Here is a 14,329-nt window from a genome sequence, read left to right on the forward strand (position 1 = left end):
ACCAAGGCAGATATAGACAAGATCAAAGGATGGAGCAAGAGGAAAGAAGAGCCAGGAGAAATTCAAGTAATTCAAGACAGAGCTGGAATATTTCATCATTATATTAAAGAATCCTGGCTGTTGCACAGAGGAGCCTACCCAATGCGGAAAATAAAAGAGAATCAAGAGCTACCCCATCTCCCACTAGGCAATTCTTTTTTAGCAGTACTGGCCAGTCATCTTTATGCTCTGTCTCAGCTTCTCCTTTTGTGAGATGAAGATAACAAGTTTTACCTTTTTCAGACTGTAGCTGTAACAATTACCTGGAAATACTGTAAAATATCACATGCAGTTTTTTCTTAAAAAAAATACACTTACCCTGGACATCATCACATTCAGGGGTTTCAATTTTATCCATCAGATCATTGGAACTCCATTTGGTTATTTCTTTCGGGAACATTTCCTCATTGTCAGACAAGTCCTCTTTAAAAAACAGATTTTTTGAAAGTCACACACACAAATATGTATACAAACAAGAGCACAGAACGGAATTTTAAATAAAACAAAGGCCCCCATAACTCTACGTAATCTCATAAACATTTGAACGGCTTAAACCATAATAAAACATTATACTTTACCAGCTTTTGTTACATAGAAATCAAAGTTAAAAAAAAATGTTGTAGTTGCATGTTTTCAACAAACAAAACACCTAAAGGCATGGAAAAAATAACACAGATTTTTAATGCCACCGTTTCAGGTACCAAGTTTGATGTCCGTCTTGCCATGCTTTTTGATGATGCTAAAGCAGCCAGTATGTTCCAGTCCAGGAGAGAAGACAAAATAACATTTGCTACTAGGATCCTCCCAGACCTGTCTGAAAGCTGCTGGAGGTCTTTGGGGGAAGCAGCGACAAGGATTGCTATTGTTAATGGGACTGAACACCTAAAAAGGCATGAGTAATAAAGGAAACGTGAACTCCCTGGGATATCTTTAGCCTGATTTCCTTAGGAGATGAGACTTGTTTGATCACACTGAGCACATGTGTCTGCCATTTCCCTCCTACCTCAGGATCTTCTGCATCCCCTCGCTCAATTCCTTTGAGCAGCCATCAGCAGCCGTAGCACCAGATGAATTTACCCCAGATTCCCCACCAGACACCCCCCGTGCCTGCTGGGCTGGGTGAGGTTATCCAACACGCGTGGACTTCCCCCGTGGGAGGCTGAGCTCGCTCTCAGCCCAAGCCTGAACACAGGGAGGCCAGTCTGGATCTGAGAAAGGGCTCCCAAAAATGCTTGTATCAAACCAGAGGTCCTCTAAGACAGCAGCAGCCTGGTGGCTCCTTTACTGGACAAGAACTTGGACCCAGCACGAGCTGTGAAGGGCACCCTGCAGCTCCCACGCTTCATGCTTCATCCTGGCAGGTTCTTTGGATGGAAACAGAGCCCTGGAGCTCCTGCCTGGACACCCAGGAAACCAAAAATCTTCCAAAGATGCTTTTGGTATGGGTTGCTGGCTCCTTTTTTTTTGCCCCCTTCATTTCTCTTTTATTTTTTCACATTGAGGATGTATCTTTTACTGTTACAGAGGTTAAGTGCTTTCTAATTTATTTATTGTTCTGTGCCGAGTACTTCTTTCCTGAAAATTCTGGGCTTGTAAATTTAATAAAGAGTTATAACCATAATAATAACAGCAGCAATTACAGATGTCTTGAAAATCTAAAAGCTGTAAATCTTCAGAGTCCCAGACTAGGATTCCTCCTTTCTTCTTGCTATACAGTTACCAAGAAAATAATTAGTTGGAAGAATCCTAGGATGGGGAATAAAAAGATTATGAAATATACTGATCTTTTCAGCAAATCTGAGCAATATCTTAAAAAAAATACATGAAGGGGACTAAGTGCAGAGCCAGGCAAAGACTCCAATTATTTTTAGGAGTTTTCTATTTACACTTTGACCATAAAAAGAGAGTGACCTGGAAACTTCGCATCAGCATGCCATTTCCTTTTTCAGCTGTGGAAAGAATCTGAGTAAATCCCCATTTCCCTGCACAAGGGAGGGCAGAGCTACCTGTTCAGAGCAAGTGGAAAGCACAAGCAGGCACCACATGCTGGTGGAGAATTAGGAGGACGATTGTACTCAAAGCTCCTCCAGCAACTTAATCTAAATATTAAACTTATTTCCTTGAGAGGTTTAATTACAGCCCTTCTTGCTGCTCAAGTAATCACTGCATGGGATATTACTCCCGTTATTAGCATTCATTACAGGATAGATATTAGATATTACTGTATTTGTCACTATCTTTACCAGTGAATGAGGATGAGTGGGAAGCCAGCGAGGAGAAATCTTCTCTGGCTCTGGTTACGCCCACTGAGCTGCGAGGAAATGCGTGTGTGTATGTATGGGAAGCACTTGTGAGGAACTCTGCTTGGTGTTGACTCACATCCTGCTCTGTGCCAGTTCCCATGGTACCGACCCCACCAGCCTCCCCTCCCTGGCAGGATGAGCTGCAAGTGGGTGCTTCATCCCGGCTCACGGACCCGGAGCTGGGACGTGTCATCTGCGGGCCAAGGGGCAACAAGAGGTTCCTCAGGGCTGAGTTGATCAGCACACATCAAGGCTTCAACTCATTAACCAGAATCCCATCAGACAAGGCAGACTTTTCAAACCCAACTGTGGGGACTGGGGAGGGACAATCTGTACGTAAAAGGAGACACGCTGTGTGCTAACACAAAAGGAGCTGCTTTTTCTGTTAGTGAGCTCCTCAAGGTATGGCAACAGTGGTGCCGATTGCAACTGTGGCACAAGGCTCATTTTTGTTAATTCCCCTTCCCAGGCCTGTTAGGAACATGTCAGGGATTCCCTGGGGGCCAGGATCCCAGGCAGAGCTGTCTGATCTCAATTTTATTACTGAGTAATTAAAAAGGCAAAAAAGAGGGTGGATAGCAATGATGCCGTTTCGATGACTCACTCCTCTTTTTCTTGTATGCATATTGCTACAATAAATCCCTTGAATAGTTTTTGTAGATGCTACATAAGTTAATAAATAGGGACACTTAAACCAAATTGGTCCTTCTCCTTCCAGGCAAGAGACACATTCATCCCTTGACTTGCACGCATCCTGGCTACTTAAGCTGCCTTATTGTGCAAGTCACTCCTCTACAACAGCATGCTGCTTTTTTACCCCAGAATCTGAGATGGATGCCTGAATACACGATGTGAGAACTCTTCTGGAACACGATACCATCAATTTTTGGAGACTGAACTTTAGCTGAACATCAGGGAAATTCTGCTTTACAAAACTGGGGCGTCATCTTTGAACAACTGCATTTCACAGAAAGGTCACCAACTTCATCAGCACACATTGCGCATCTAACTTAGATTAGCATTACAAGCCGAGAGAAGAGTCCATCTGTTGTCAGTAGAGATGGAGCCTTTCAGGCTTAAATACGCATTAAGTACAATATATAAAATGAATGCAGTGGAACAAAGCCTCTTCACAGATACATGCACAGGGAAATAAAATACCACAGCTTACTCTAATACGGATAGTCAAAATTACTTTGAGAATTCAGGAATCAGCACTGATTAATTTTGGCACCTGAAGCACCTTGTTGCATTCACTATTGTATTTCTTGAAATAGGAGAACAAGGAGTTAATAAAGGCAAATTTGTGTCTCTTCAGGCCCAGACAGGACAATTAATCATATCTCCTACTGATTAAAAAATAAATTAGAAAAATATTCAGTCACACTGAATCGGAATCATTAGGACACACCCACAGTCCAGTTAGTATTGCTGAATTTTACCCACACTCATTTTCACCAAATAAAATACAGCTCCAAAGGTTATGACTGTGCAAGATCCCTTCATATAGATCACACAGAATCTAAAATGTTGCTACATTAAATATAAGAGTCTGCTGGGTGATGCTGGGGATGCTCGAAGAAGCTGCGCTGATGCTGCACGTATCTTGGTTAGAAAGGAACAGACTTCAAACAAAGCAAAAAGTCTCGCTTCCTTCCCCACTCACCCCCCACCCTCATGCCTTCCGTTCTCTTACCCCACCATTTCAGGAAACAAACGATAGCGATTTAGGCTCCACGTACCATGTGCATCAAAGAATTCATCATCTGAGCTGTCATCCGAATCTCTGGCAATGCTCTGCATCCTCCACTCGGAGATACTATGGCGTGAGGGACTTGCTGGAGAAAACAAAAAAGCCTTATGTGATACGCGACATCGACAAGACTGAGAGTTCCCAACATGATCTTTGCTGGAGGAAGAGTCGTGTGTTCTCTATGAAAATTCACTGCTGCAATATTAAAAACACAAAACCCCGATGATGCTGGTGTGATGTCAGTGTACCGCTCTACAGATCCTGTTTGTTTACTGTTGTTAGAACCTGCCAGCAAGATGCTACATTAAAGCAAGCTGTTTGTATCACTCCTGTGCTATTTTGAATGGCAGCTATTTATAATTGTTAGTAGGACGTGCAAAATCAGCTGGGTTTTAAAGTTTGCAATTAGGAAGGAAGCAGGCTGATTGGAAGCTTTCTTTGTGCCTCTAATCAGCACACAAACCATGCCTCTGCTTCGCTAACTTTTGGGTGGGTAGCTGAGCAGAGCAGCCTGGATAGAAATAATCTGTTTTCTGGAAGGAAATTGCTTCCACACAAATTGGATTAGAGATCTATTTAAACTTTAAACTTGAATGATTTAAACAACATGCTATCCAACTACTTCATAGGGAGCTGTCAGAGCGGCTGTCCTGACGGAGCGAGGAGAAAACCCAATGGTCCTTTTGATTCCTGTTTGCCCTCCTCTTCTCACACCCACCTGCTCCCTTTCATTTTCCCCTCCAGAGTTCCCTGTGATAAATATAAACACGTTATGGCTTTTTGCCTTTTTTTTTCCAGATATAATTTAGCATTGATCCAGCCTGAATCTTCTTGGCTGAACTTGTTACAGAACAACCCTCTACTGAAGGGAGCACTGTCTGGAGAACGACGAGAGAGAGGGTTTCTCCTCTCTTCAGATGGCTCTTGCGTGTCACACAGCGCACACGAGGCGCTCGCGGCAGCCACCCAACCTAACACTGCAAAAACCTGAGGAGACTGACAAATTCTCATTTAGCATATCCAAAGACGCTGAAAGGTTCTGGTTACTGTGACAGCTGCACGAGCCCTTTCGTGCTATTGTTGTAACAGAGCTAAATCTGTAAGTCAAATTCTTCTAATTTGGCTACCCGGTTGTCACGTGGAAAGAGGATGGAGACCCTGTGCAGAGTCACCTAATTGCAGCTCAGCATTGGCTCGGCAGCCCCCAACTACCCCACCGCCCACCCCTTCGGGAGCAGCGAGCGAGGAGGTTGGCAGAGCAGAGCTAATTCACGCCGGAGTGACGTCAAGGCACTCACATAATAGTTGCTAAAAATAGAGCATATTATAACATATGGGATGGCGACAAGGGTCCTGCTGTCACCAGAGGTCTCGCTCGCATGGTATAGAAAGGACCGAGATCTTTTGGAGAAAAGGCGTTGCTTTTTCCAGCTGGAGGTAGCGGTAAGGCGAGAGAGCCCTCCTTGCTTCCATATGCTAATATGCTGCCAGCATGAAGAAGGATTAAAATATCTGCATGACGTACTCCCCAGCACATCACAATTCATTTCTTTCATTACTTTTTCTTGTAAAAGCTGAGACATTCTGCCGTTTAAAAGAAATTCACGCTTTGCTACCAGTGAAAAACCTTCAAGTGAAATCCTAAGAGGTCTGAAACCTACAGCTTCCAATGAACATGTCAGCACTGGCAGAGAGGGTTCATAACAAAGAGCATAATGAGAGACAGGCACATCAATATAAAATCCTGGTGCAAACAAAGTAGCCAGCATTTTTATCTTTATACAATGATTTATGAAGCAGCTGGTACGTTCTTCCCTGGGGCTCACTCCAGTGAGTCATCGCAAGGTAAAACTACTGCTCATCCCTCATTCACCCCATGATGAAATCGGTGATGGAGTGGTAAATAAAAATGGAGACTCAACTCAACAATATTTAATGCAAATGAGAGATGGAGAAGCTCCACTCACCCAAGATGTTCCCTTCCGCTGTCACTGGAAAAAATGCTGCCCCTTGGGGTTTACAGAAAAAAAATCAAGAATTTTTTGCCCTCTTGCTGTGACAGCTATTACCCAGCTATCAGCTGCGCTTGACTGAAAGGAGAGGGGACTGCTGAGGGTTCAAGCCATCTGTCTGTAACTCACTGAGGATTCACCCCTTTGTACAGAATGGTCTGAGGGAGGGAAGAGTTTAACACAGCAAAAGAGAGGTGACTGCCGAGGGAGAGGTGAATGATAAAATTCAGGACTCGAAGCTGAGTCCTTACCGGGTATCCTTAGGGGCTTTAACAGCAAAATCCCAAAAGCTGGCTGAATGGTATTTAAAAGGGAGCACAAACACGATCCGTGGTCCCACCTAACGGCAGGCTGTGAGGTTTGGTTTCTGAACAGCTACCGCACATCACCACCAGTGGAAGGCAGCAGCCACCACCCACTTTTTTGGGGGTACCTGCCTTGATTTCCCCAGTAACCCATGGGGGTGCTTCGCTGTGTGAGCTACAGCACATCACCCATGGAGCCAAATGTCTGCTTTTGAAAGGAATGGCAGGTAGTAACCTATAACCCTAACGACCCACAGCTCAGCCAGTTCTGTGACACAGCAGACAGACAGACAGACAGACATCCAGAATGGGAACACTGCTGAAGGACAAGGCCCTATAAAAGCCATTAGTGGTCTGGGGCAGCAGGGACTAACTCTCTCTGTACTGCTGCTTGTCATCTTCCAAGACCCAATGCTGCTAGCCAGCTGCTGCATGCTCTTCTACTAGTTTTCATGGTTTCTCTACTTTTGAGATCAGCAAGAATTCTGCCATGTGCCACTGAGTCACAGTTATGGAATGAATAGACACATTTCCGAACCCATAACAGGTCACCTGAGAAGACTGAGCCTCCAACACCAGCTGAGAAGGTCTGAGTTAAAAGGACCCACAAAAGAAATATGCATTGGCCCAAAGGTGCTAGCCACAAGGAGACATGGTCATACCTCCCCCAAAAGCCCAACCTCCATGCACTTCAGAGGAGCAAGTCATCATCAGCATCTTACCTCCTCTCTTTGAAGATCGTGAGGACTTGGAAGAGGTGGACCACTGCTTAGTGAGTGATCTTCCAGAGGCTGTTTCACTGTTACTAGCAACATCCTCTGTGTCAACAGGTGAAACTGTGTTGGCTTCAACATCCTTCTCACCAGGAGCGTCTTTGACTCCGTGCTGCTCAGTATCATTTTCACCGCAGAACTGGGCCATCTTCTGAGCCAGCATCAACTGTGCCTCCTTCTCCAGCTGCCGGATGTCCTCGATGGTGAGTCCATACCATTCATCCTGCCAGCACCAAGCCTGACGATGGGCACGGACCATGACCTTCCGCAAGCCTGCAAAGCCAGAACGCCCCGTCACCAATGCTAACAAGACTGCAGGAATCCATGTTCCCTTCCCCAAAATGTCAAGACACCATGATAAGGACATTGCAGTGGCATCAACAACACAATGCTAAAAGCTACAGTAAAGAACCTTCATATAGCAAGCGTCAGGATGGGAAACTGGTCACTTTATGTACTTTATCTCCTCAGTTCTTACTAATCAACCATGCATGGAAAAATCAGCCAGTCCTCTGCAACTGCTTTTAACTTGGGGAGGGATTTATTTCCTAATTCCAGATCCAGGACTTTGTCTTGTTAATGTCCACTCCACCAAGCAGAAGCCAGGCACAGACCACAGTTGCAACTCCCATCAAGTTCTGGGAAGATGTAACATTTGGATCCAGCCTTCAAACTGAAGTGTGTTCCCAGAAGAAGGAAAAAAAAAAAAAAAAAAAAAAAAAAAAAAAAAAAAAGCAAGCCAACATCATTAACAAAAACCACTGAGTTTTGTATGCAGGAGAGTTTCAAGTGGTTCCTTCATGAACACTACATACCCCACTGTGATCGTTACATGACAGAAGCACATCCCAAATCAGTGCTGAAGACTAAAACCCCTCCTTTCCTTGGAAACCTGTTTCCTATATATCAGCGAAACAGCATCACATATACAAGCTTCTGAGATAATGGGATGGGAAGAAAAGTCAGGGAGGGAATAAAGATGCTTTACTTTGCAGACACCATCTGTCTTCTGCTGCATGAGAACAATGAAGCAGGTAAAGTCAATTTAAAATATTTCAACATATGACGTATGTGAAAGGAAGAACTATCTCAATATCAACACACAATGCTTCTGACCAGGCAACAGAAACATTCCTCCAAGACTTAAACTTGTTGACTAACATCATCATACCATCAAGACGTTTAAAACAGTATAGTCACTCAGGATTTCAACCAATATTATTGCCTAAAAGCTCACGATAGGTCAAAGCTCCAAACTGCTATTTATTACTGATGGGAGCACACAGTAGCAATGGTGTTTTTAAAAGCTTCTATAAATATTGACAAACTAATTCTCAGGAGCCCTTCTGGGGAAAAGAAATAAATACAAAAATCAGTAAGTATTGTTCTCCCTTTAATTACTGTGAAACTGAGGCAGAGATGGGTTGAAGGACATGACAAAAGCAGCAGTGGGAATTGTTGTCACCGGGATTATGGATCCACAATTCTCTGCTAAGCAGAAACATACTGCACCAAAAAGCTGGCAGGCTGGGCAGCCAACCTCTCACTCTAATGCAGACCCTGGCCAAAAACCATAGGCCACACCACCACTACTGCTATTGTAAGATAGAGAGCAATCAACAGGCTACATTAAAATCATTTAAAAGCACCACCAAGAGGAAAGATGGCCCTTCGTAAACCACCTCCATTTCCAGGAACGTGGCCAAAGCTGGATGATCCCACTGCACACAAGGCTTCTAAGGTTTCCAGCATCATTTGCTTCTCTGTTGCACAGTAAGTCTTAGATCTCACTACTGCCACAGTTTCTGTGGTTTTCACCCTAAATATTCCTTTTATTTCAGCAATCACTTTTTTCTTTTTTTTTTTTTAATTTATTTTTTAAATCCTATATAAAGCCAATTTTTATGTAGTTATTCCCTTCCAGTCCTGGGCACTTTATTTTCTGCTCTGGACTTTGGTTAATTCTTAATGTCACCAGCCATCACAAGTCAACCTATCAGGAGGAAATAACCATTGAGATCAGCGGCTAACGCAATGGACCAACTCAACCTGAACTTCATTTGTACAGTAAGATTAAATCTATCAATATTTTATGCATTTCTCTGCCTGACTTTCAGAAGGGAGCTCCACGTAGGAGAGGCAAGTTTGAAACAGCACACTGTGACCTTCTGGGGGCAGAACAAGGGGCCTTGGCAACTTAATTCTGTTCAACCTTAGTTGAGATTCAGAGTTATTTCCCCCGCTAGATTACTTTTTGCAGAACTACAGGAGAATGTTTTAGCCTCTTCACCTCCTGTTATGATTGACAACCAGCTGAGCTTAAAAACGAAGATTAAACTCCCATCACATCCACACTGAAAGCCAACAGAAGGTTTCCCTTGCTGTAATTCAGGTCCAAACACCACAACTATCCTTTGGACTTTCACAATGTCCACTTCTACCTCGCTTGAAACACCTTGAAAACAGACTGTAACCAGACAGAAGAGAAAGGTCCCCTTGCTCTCATACCAAGGCTTCTTCTGTTCCAGGTCTCAGCAGCCTCTGCTCACATTCCTTGACCCAGCCTTGATGTATCAGTGCACCAGCTCCTTGGAAATGCTGCATAAAGGCACAGATGCCACCAACTGCATATCTTTGTTTTAATGGACTAACATCAGAGGGAACATGAAAACCACTTGGGGGTAAAAAAAAAGTCTACTAAAGTTCCTCTCTGCCTTCTTTCACTTCATGTCTTAGATCACAAAAATTGCCTGTATTGCTTCCTCCCAACCCACAGACCTCTCCATCTGCACTGCTCACATCACTTTGATTAGACATCCCAAATCACCCTTCCTTAAAGCCTCGTTCTTTTGAAAATAGAATGGCATTACAGGGCTGTTGTGCCTCTTTCGCTCCAGATTAGTTATGAAGTCCAAAAGAATGAGATTATTTTCCTAGCCTCTGGCCTTCACCAGGGATGTGCCAGCAATGCTGCATTTCTCTTTCTTAAACACAGGGAGAAATCCTGGAAGAGAATGAGGCTGTCCAGGTACAGAATAAATTGAAAAATAGAAGTCATAGCTTGCTGAAAAAAATCTTCACTGCTAGGGATGGAAAACTTAAGCAGTCCCTCAGTGCCCAGCAGTGAGCGTATCACTGAATTAATCTTCAGCCTGCAGCGCTGAAGCCTTCCAATAGGCAGCAGAGACCCAGAGGACCCAGCGAGTGCCCCCCCCAGCTGTACAGATTCAAGATCCAGCTACAAATGACTGACCTCACCTCTACAGACACTGCTTTCCTCCCTGTGCAATGGAAAAAATCAAGTCTTAAAGCATTTTTTATCAAAACGTTAGAGAAAAACAAGCTTTTCGTTTGAAAAGTGAAGAGGAGGGGACAGATCAGACTTGGGAAACAGAGTGCAATTGGGGAAAATTCTCTTTTTAACAGATCAGAGATGCCCATCAGGACAGTGCTGAAGGCATCTGTGGTCCAGTTCGCTTTTGTCTTTCTCTCCAGCAGGAGGGGAGGCGTGAATGCCTCCTGCTCATCCTGAGAAGTCCCTGTCCCACACTCAACCCCACACACTGTGCTTTTGAGCTGTGCCTCATGGCTGGCTGCAGCCCATTTGGCAGTTTGCCTTACAAGCCTGTGGCAAGCTGTCCCTGGGCAGTGGAAGCTGGCTGGAGAGGACAGGTCAGGTACAGCATCCCACCGGTCACCTTATTCCAGGTGGGACAGAATGCAACGAGCCCAATAGAGGTGAGGCTCTAGGCAAAGCAACACTCCTCCATCCCTCCTGCCACCACCACACAGCAAACAAAGCCAGCAGTGTGGAAGAACTGTAGGGTAGGAGGTGGTCTCCCAAAGAGGTCTTTCTGGTGCAAAAAGAGAACTGAGCAGCACAGAATTGGGGACAATTTTAGAGTAGGTTTTCCACCTCCACCCAGTGTGCACCATGTTCATCTGAGCCTTCTTGCCCACAACTGGAGAACAACCCCACAGTCTCGGGCAAGTCACCCAACTAAAGTCAATCAAAAATAACAGGAAGAGGGTTTTTATAAGGTTGCAGGTACCAGCCAATTTCAGTAATATCAGTAGTTAGCAAGACTTCACTGTTTCTCTAGAGAGCACAACGCTTTGGTTTAAGAAAACCAAGGAAACCACACATGCACAAATGTACACATGCAGACTGAGTTCAGAAGTACCCATCACTGTTGTGTTGATTTAATTATAATATTTCCCACTGCGTTGTGCAGAAAGATTGTCTGTGAAGAGTCTAGCAGGGTGCAAACATTCAAATCACTTGCCTTTCAAACTCACCACCTCAACAACTCTGCTGCAAAGACTGGCTGAATCCATGAGGTGCCAACTCTTGTAAATGATTTGCCTGCAGATTGTGGTGTTGAGCTTAATCTCACAAAATAAGTGTAAATGACCATGAGACAAGCCAGGGCAGAGAAAAGTCTTTAGCTGAATTTAAAAAGCTTTTGTTTTTAACTGTAGTTCTGGGTTTGTGTTTCAAATTGGAAGTAAAAATAGTAACTGAAACAAAAAGTAAATGGAAAAAAAGCCAAAACAAAAAACCCACCACCAACTCCTGCCCAAACTCCTTCAACTATCCATAAAATACAACCGTTCAGAGACCTATTGACTATGTACTCAGTGGCAACATCCCAAATCATTTTATAATGCACTCTCACAACATCCTGGCAGCAGGTAAAGGAGACCTGATTTTCCTTGTGCAACACTATTTCCTCCATGTCACAACAGATCCCATAACCTCGTCAGTACAGTTCTGGTTGTCTGAATGGATTGGATCAAAGGTAACCCGCAGTTCTGTCTGTTTGCTTCCCTATCATCCCTTCTTGCCTTGCTCACACCACTCACGAAGAAAAGCCTGTGGTGACATCTGCATCGTGCTATCATCAACCTGCCTACCCTTGAAAAGACTACCTGCAGGCCACAACGGGCAGTGTCCTTCTGCATGAACTTTCCATTCGAGGAAGTGAAGTGAAGCTTAAGTGAAGTAAAAGTTCTCCAAAAGAGCTTGCTAAAACAGCTCCCGCTTTATCACTGTGCAACAATTTGGGCATATTTAGCCCAAGACACACTGGCTTAGACAAAGCTCCAGTTACTGGGATGGGAACACACTTTGCCATAGTATATAATCAATAACCCATACACCGTCACCACACTTTTTTAACAGCAAAGAATCAGAGCCCACGTGCACCATTAGGAAGCAAGTGGGAGCAGAGTATTATGCAGTGCCAGTCCAATTAAACTTTAAATTCTATGGGAAAGGAGTAAAAAAGCATACAAATATTACAGCCAAGTAGACTAATAGCCCACAATTTTAGTCTGTGTCTCAGGCTGTCAAAGCACTGAGTAACTGTCCAATTAGTCATCAGAAAAAATGGCTGTTGCACTCAGTAAGACTGAGAACATTTCAACACCATCCCCCAGAGTTACTCCCTCTGCACTCAGTAGCCTTTCTACATATTACAATCCATCCGTCACTTAACTCAGACATGTTCTTCTTTAAAACCATTCTCTAATTTTAGTTTGTACCACCACTAAAGGACTGCTCCCCTCCTCGGGCATCGATTTGGATCCTGCTCTTGGTTTCTGCCTCCGTTTTCTTGCTGCCTTGGCGACCCTGCACAGAAAGCGCTAATTCCCCAAGAAACAAATTTGCAGGAGCTGGGAACAGAGGAACCAGGGGAAAAATGCCAAGGAGTGGCTGGCCCACAAGAATATCTCTGGCACCTGAGAGCTTGTGCATCGTGCAGCCGATGGTGGACCAGAGGTCTCCATCTGCTTTCAGTCACCAGTTGAAACCCCAGCATATAAGCCCCATCAGTCATGTTGTAGCCCAAATCTTTCCAACTTAAACATCATCGTACCTTGCTGTCTTCAGTCGATGTGCTCTGGCACTTTTCCCACTCACTAATGGCTTCCCCATGGCTACCCCATTGCAGGAGAAGGCTACGCATCCTCTGTGGATACCCAAAGCTTTTGCTTTCACTTTTCACTCACTCAACTTTGCCTTGCCTTAAAGACTTTTCTGATTTTATGCATCTTAACCACTTTGAAAAACAGTATTTGCCATCATTACAACAGCGTGGAAAGGCTTTTGAAAGGCAGACAATGAGCTGGCTCGGCTCTCCGCAAAGCCTCAATCAAGAGGAAAATGGCAGGCAATCTTTCATGAAATACAAAAGAAACGTTTCTAAGGGACCACAGTTTAATCTATGCCAAACACCTCTGAACAACTGGAAGAGTCACATGCTTCTTTTTCATTTAACAGATACAATGGAGTTGTTATTCTGCCCCCATGTTTTGCAGTGTACACTAAATTAACCCGTGTCACCGCAACGCCAAGGGAGCTCATTGCAGAGAGCCACTTGTAATACAGTCTGTAACAGGTAAAACCTTCCATCTGGAGGTAAAGTAAAACCAAAGGAGCTTTAAGAAAGCAACCTGTGACTATTCAGAGAGTGGTGCACACTATCAGTGTTTTCCACATTAGCTCTCAGGAGCACAGTATGACTGAAAAGAGCTATGAAATTACTTATTTATGCTAGCATCAGGCATTTCAAAGAAGCTTTGCATATAGAAGGGACAGCTCTAGAGGTCATGTAGGAGGACTGTCCTGGTTTTGAGGTAAAACAGAAAGCAAGTAGTATCCTTTACATGACCCTTCTTTGCCATAGAAGAGCCCCAGCTCTGCATTTATTTTTTTTTTGAGATGAGAATGCTTCTTTAAAACGTTCTTTAAGTTTTCCACCCAGTCATAGATCCTGTCTCTTCTGGTAAGGCTCAGAAACTGTATCGGTTGTGTTATAGATTTTCTGCAAAGAACAAATTGCTGCCAGCACTGCTACCACCTGCACCGTCTCTACTTAGTTACTTCTGGGACACAAATAATACCTCCTTAAAAGCATTCGCCTAAGAATGCTGCATCAATCAAAGCAGCATTTACTCTCAACTGAGAGCTGTCAATGACCTGTGGTGGGTTATAGCACAGTGAGGTGGGGAGCCCTGAACACCGCAGCCTGGGGGGCAGAGATGTACAGCCACACAGAGACCCACCACTGCTGTCACACAGCAGGTAGAAACTAGGGATGTTCCAGGGAAAGGTTTTCTGAAACCAGGTGAAGCTAAT

General features: G+C 44.1%; 1 protein-coding gene across 5 annotated transcripts in view; it reads right to left on the reverse strand.

Moving 5' to 3' along the window:
- Positions 1-14,329, reverse strand: part of PITPNM2 (phosphatidylinositol transfer protein, membrane associated 2) — a 135,301-nt gene that overhangs the window by 36,966 nt on the left and 84,006 nt on the right. For all 5 annotated transcript variants that reach the window (XM_014962044.1, XM_014962028.1, XM_014962037.1 and 2 more), the window contains 3 exons: positions 7,135-7,458; positions 4,085-4,180; positions 358-462 (listed from right to left, as the gene is read on the reverse strand). In XM_014962044.1, coding sequence (XP_014817530.1) covers positions 358-462; positions 4,085-4,180; positions 7,135-7,458 — 525 coding nt within the window. The remainder of the gene's footprint in view (positions 1-357; positions 463-4,084; positions 4,181-7,134; positions 7,459-14,329) is intronic.

The sequence above is a fragment of the Calidris pugnax genome, unplaced genomic scaffold (genome assembly GCF_001431845.1).
Source record: "Calidris pugnax isolate Ruff unplaced genomic scaffold, ASM143184v1 scaffold32, whole genome shotgun sequence".
Taxonomy (NCBI): Eukaryota; Metazoa; Chordata; class Aves; order Charadriiformes; family Scolopacidae; genus Calidris; species Calidris pugnax.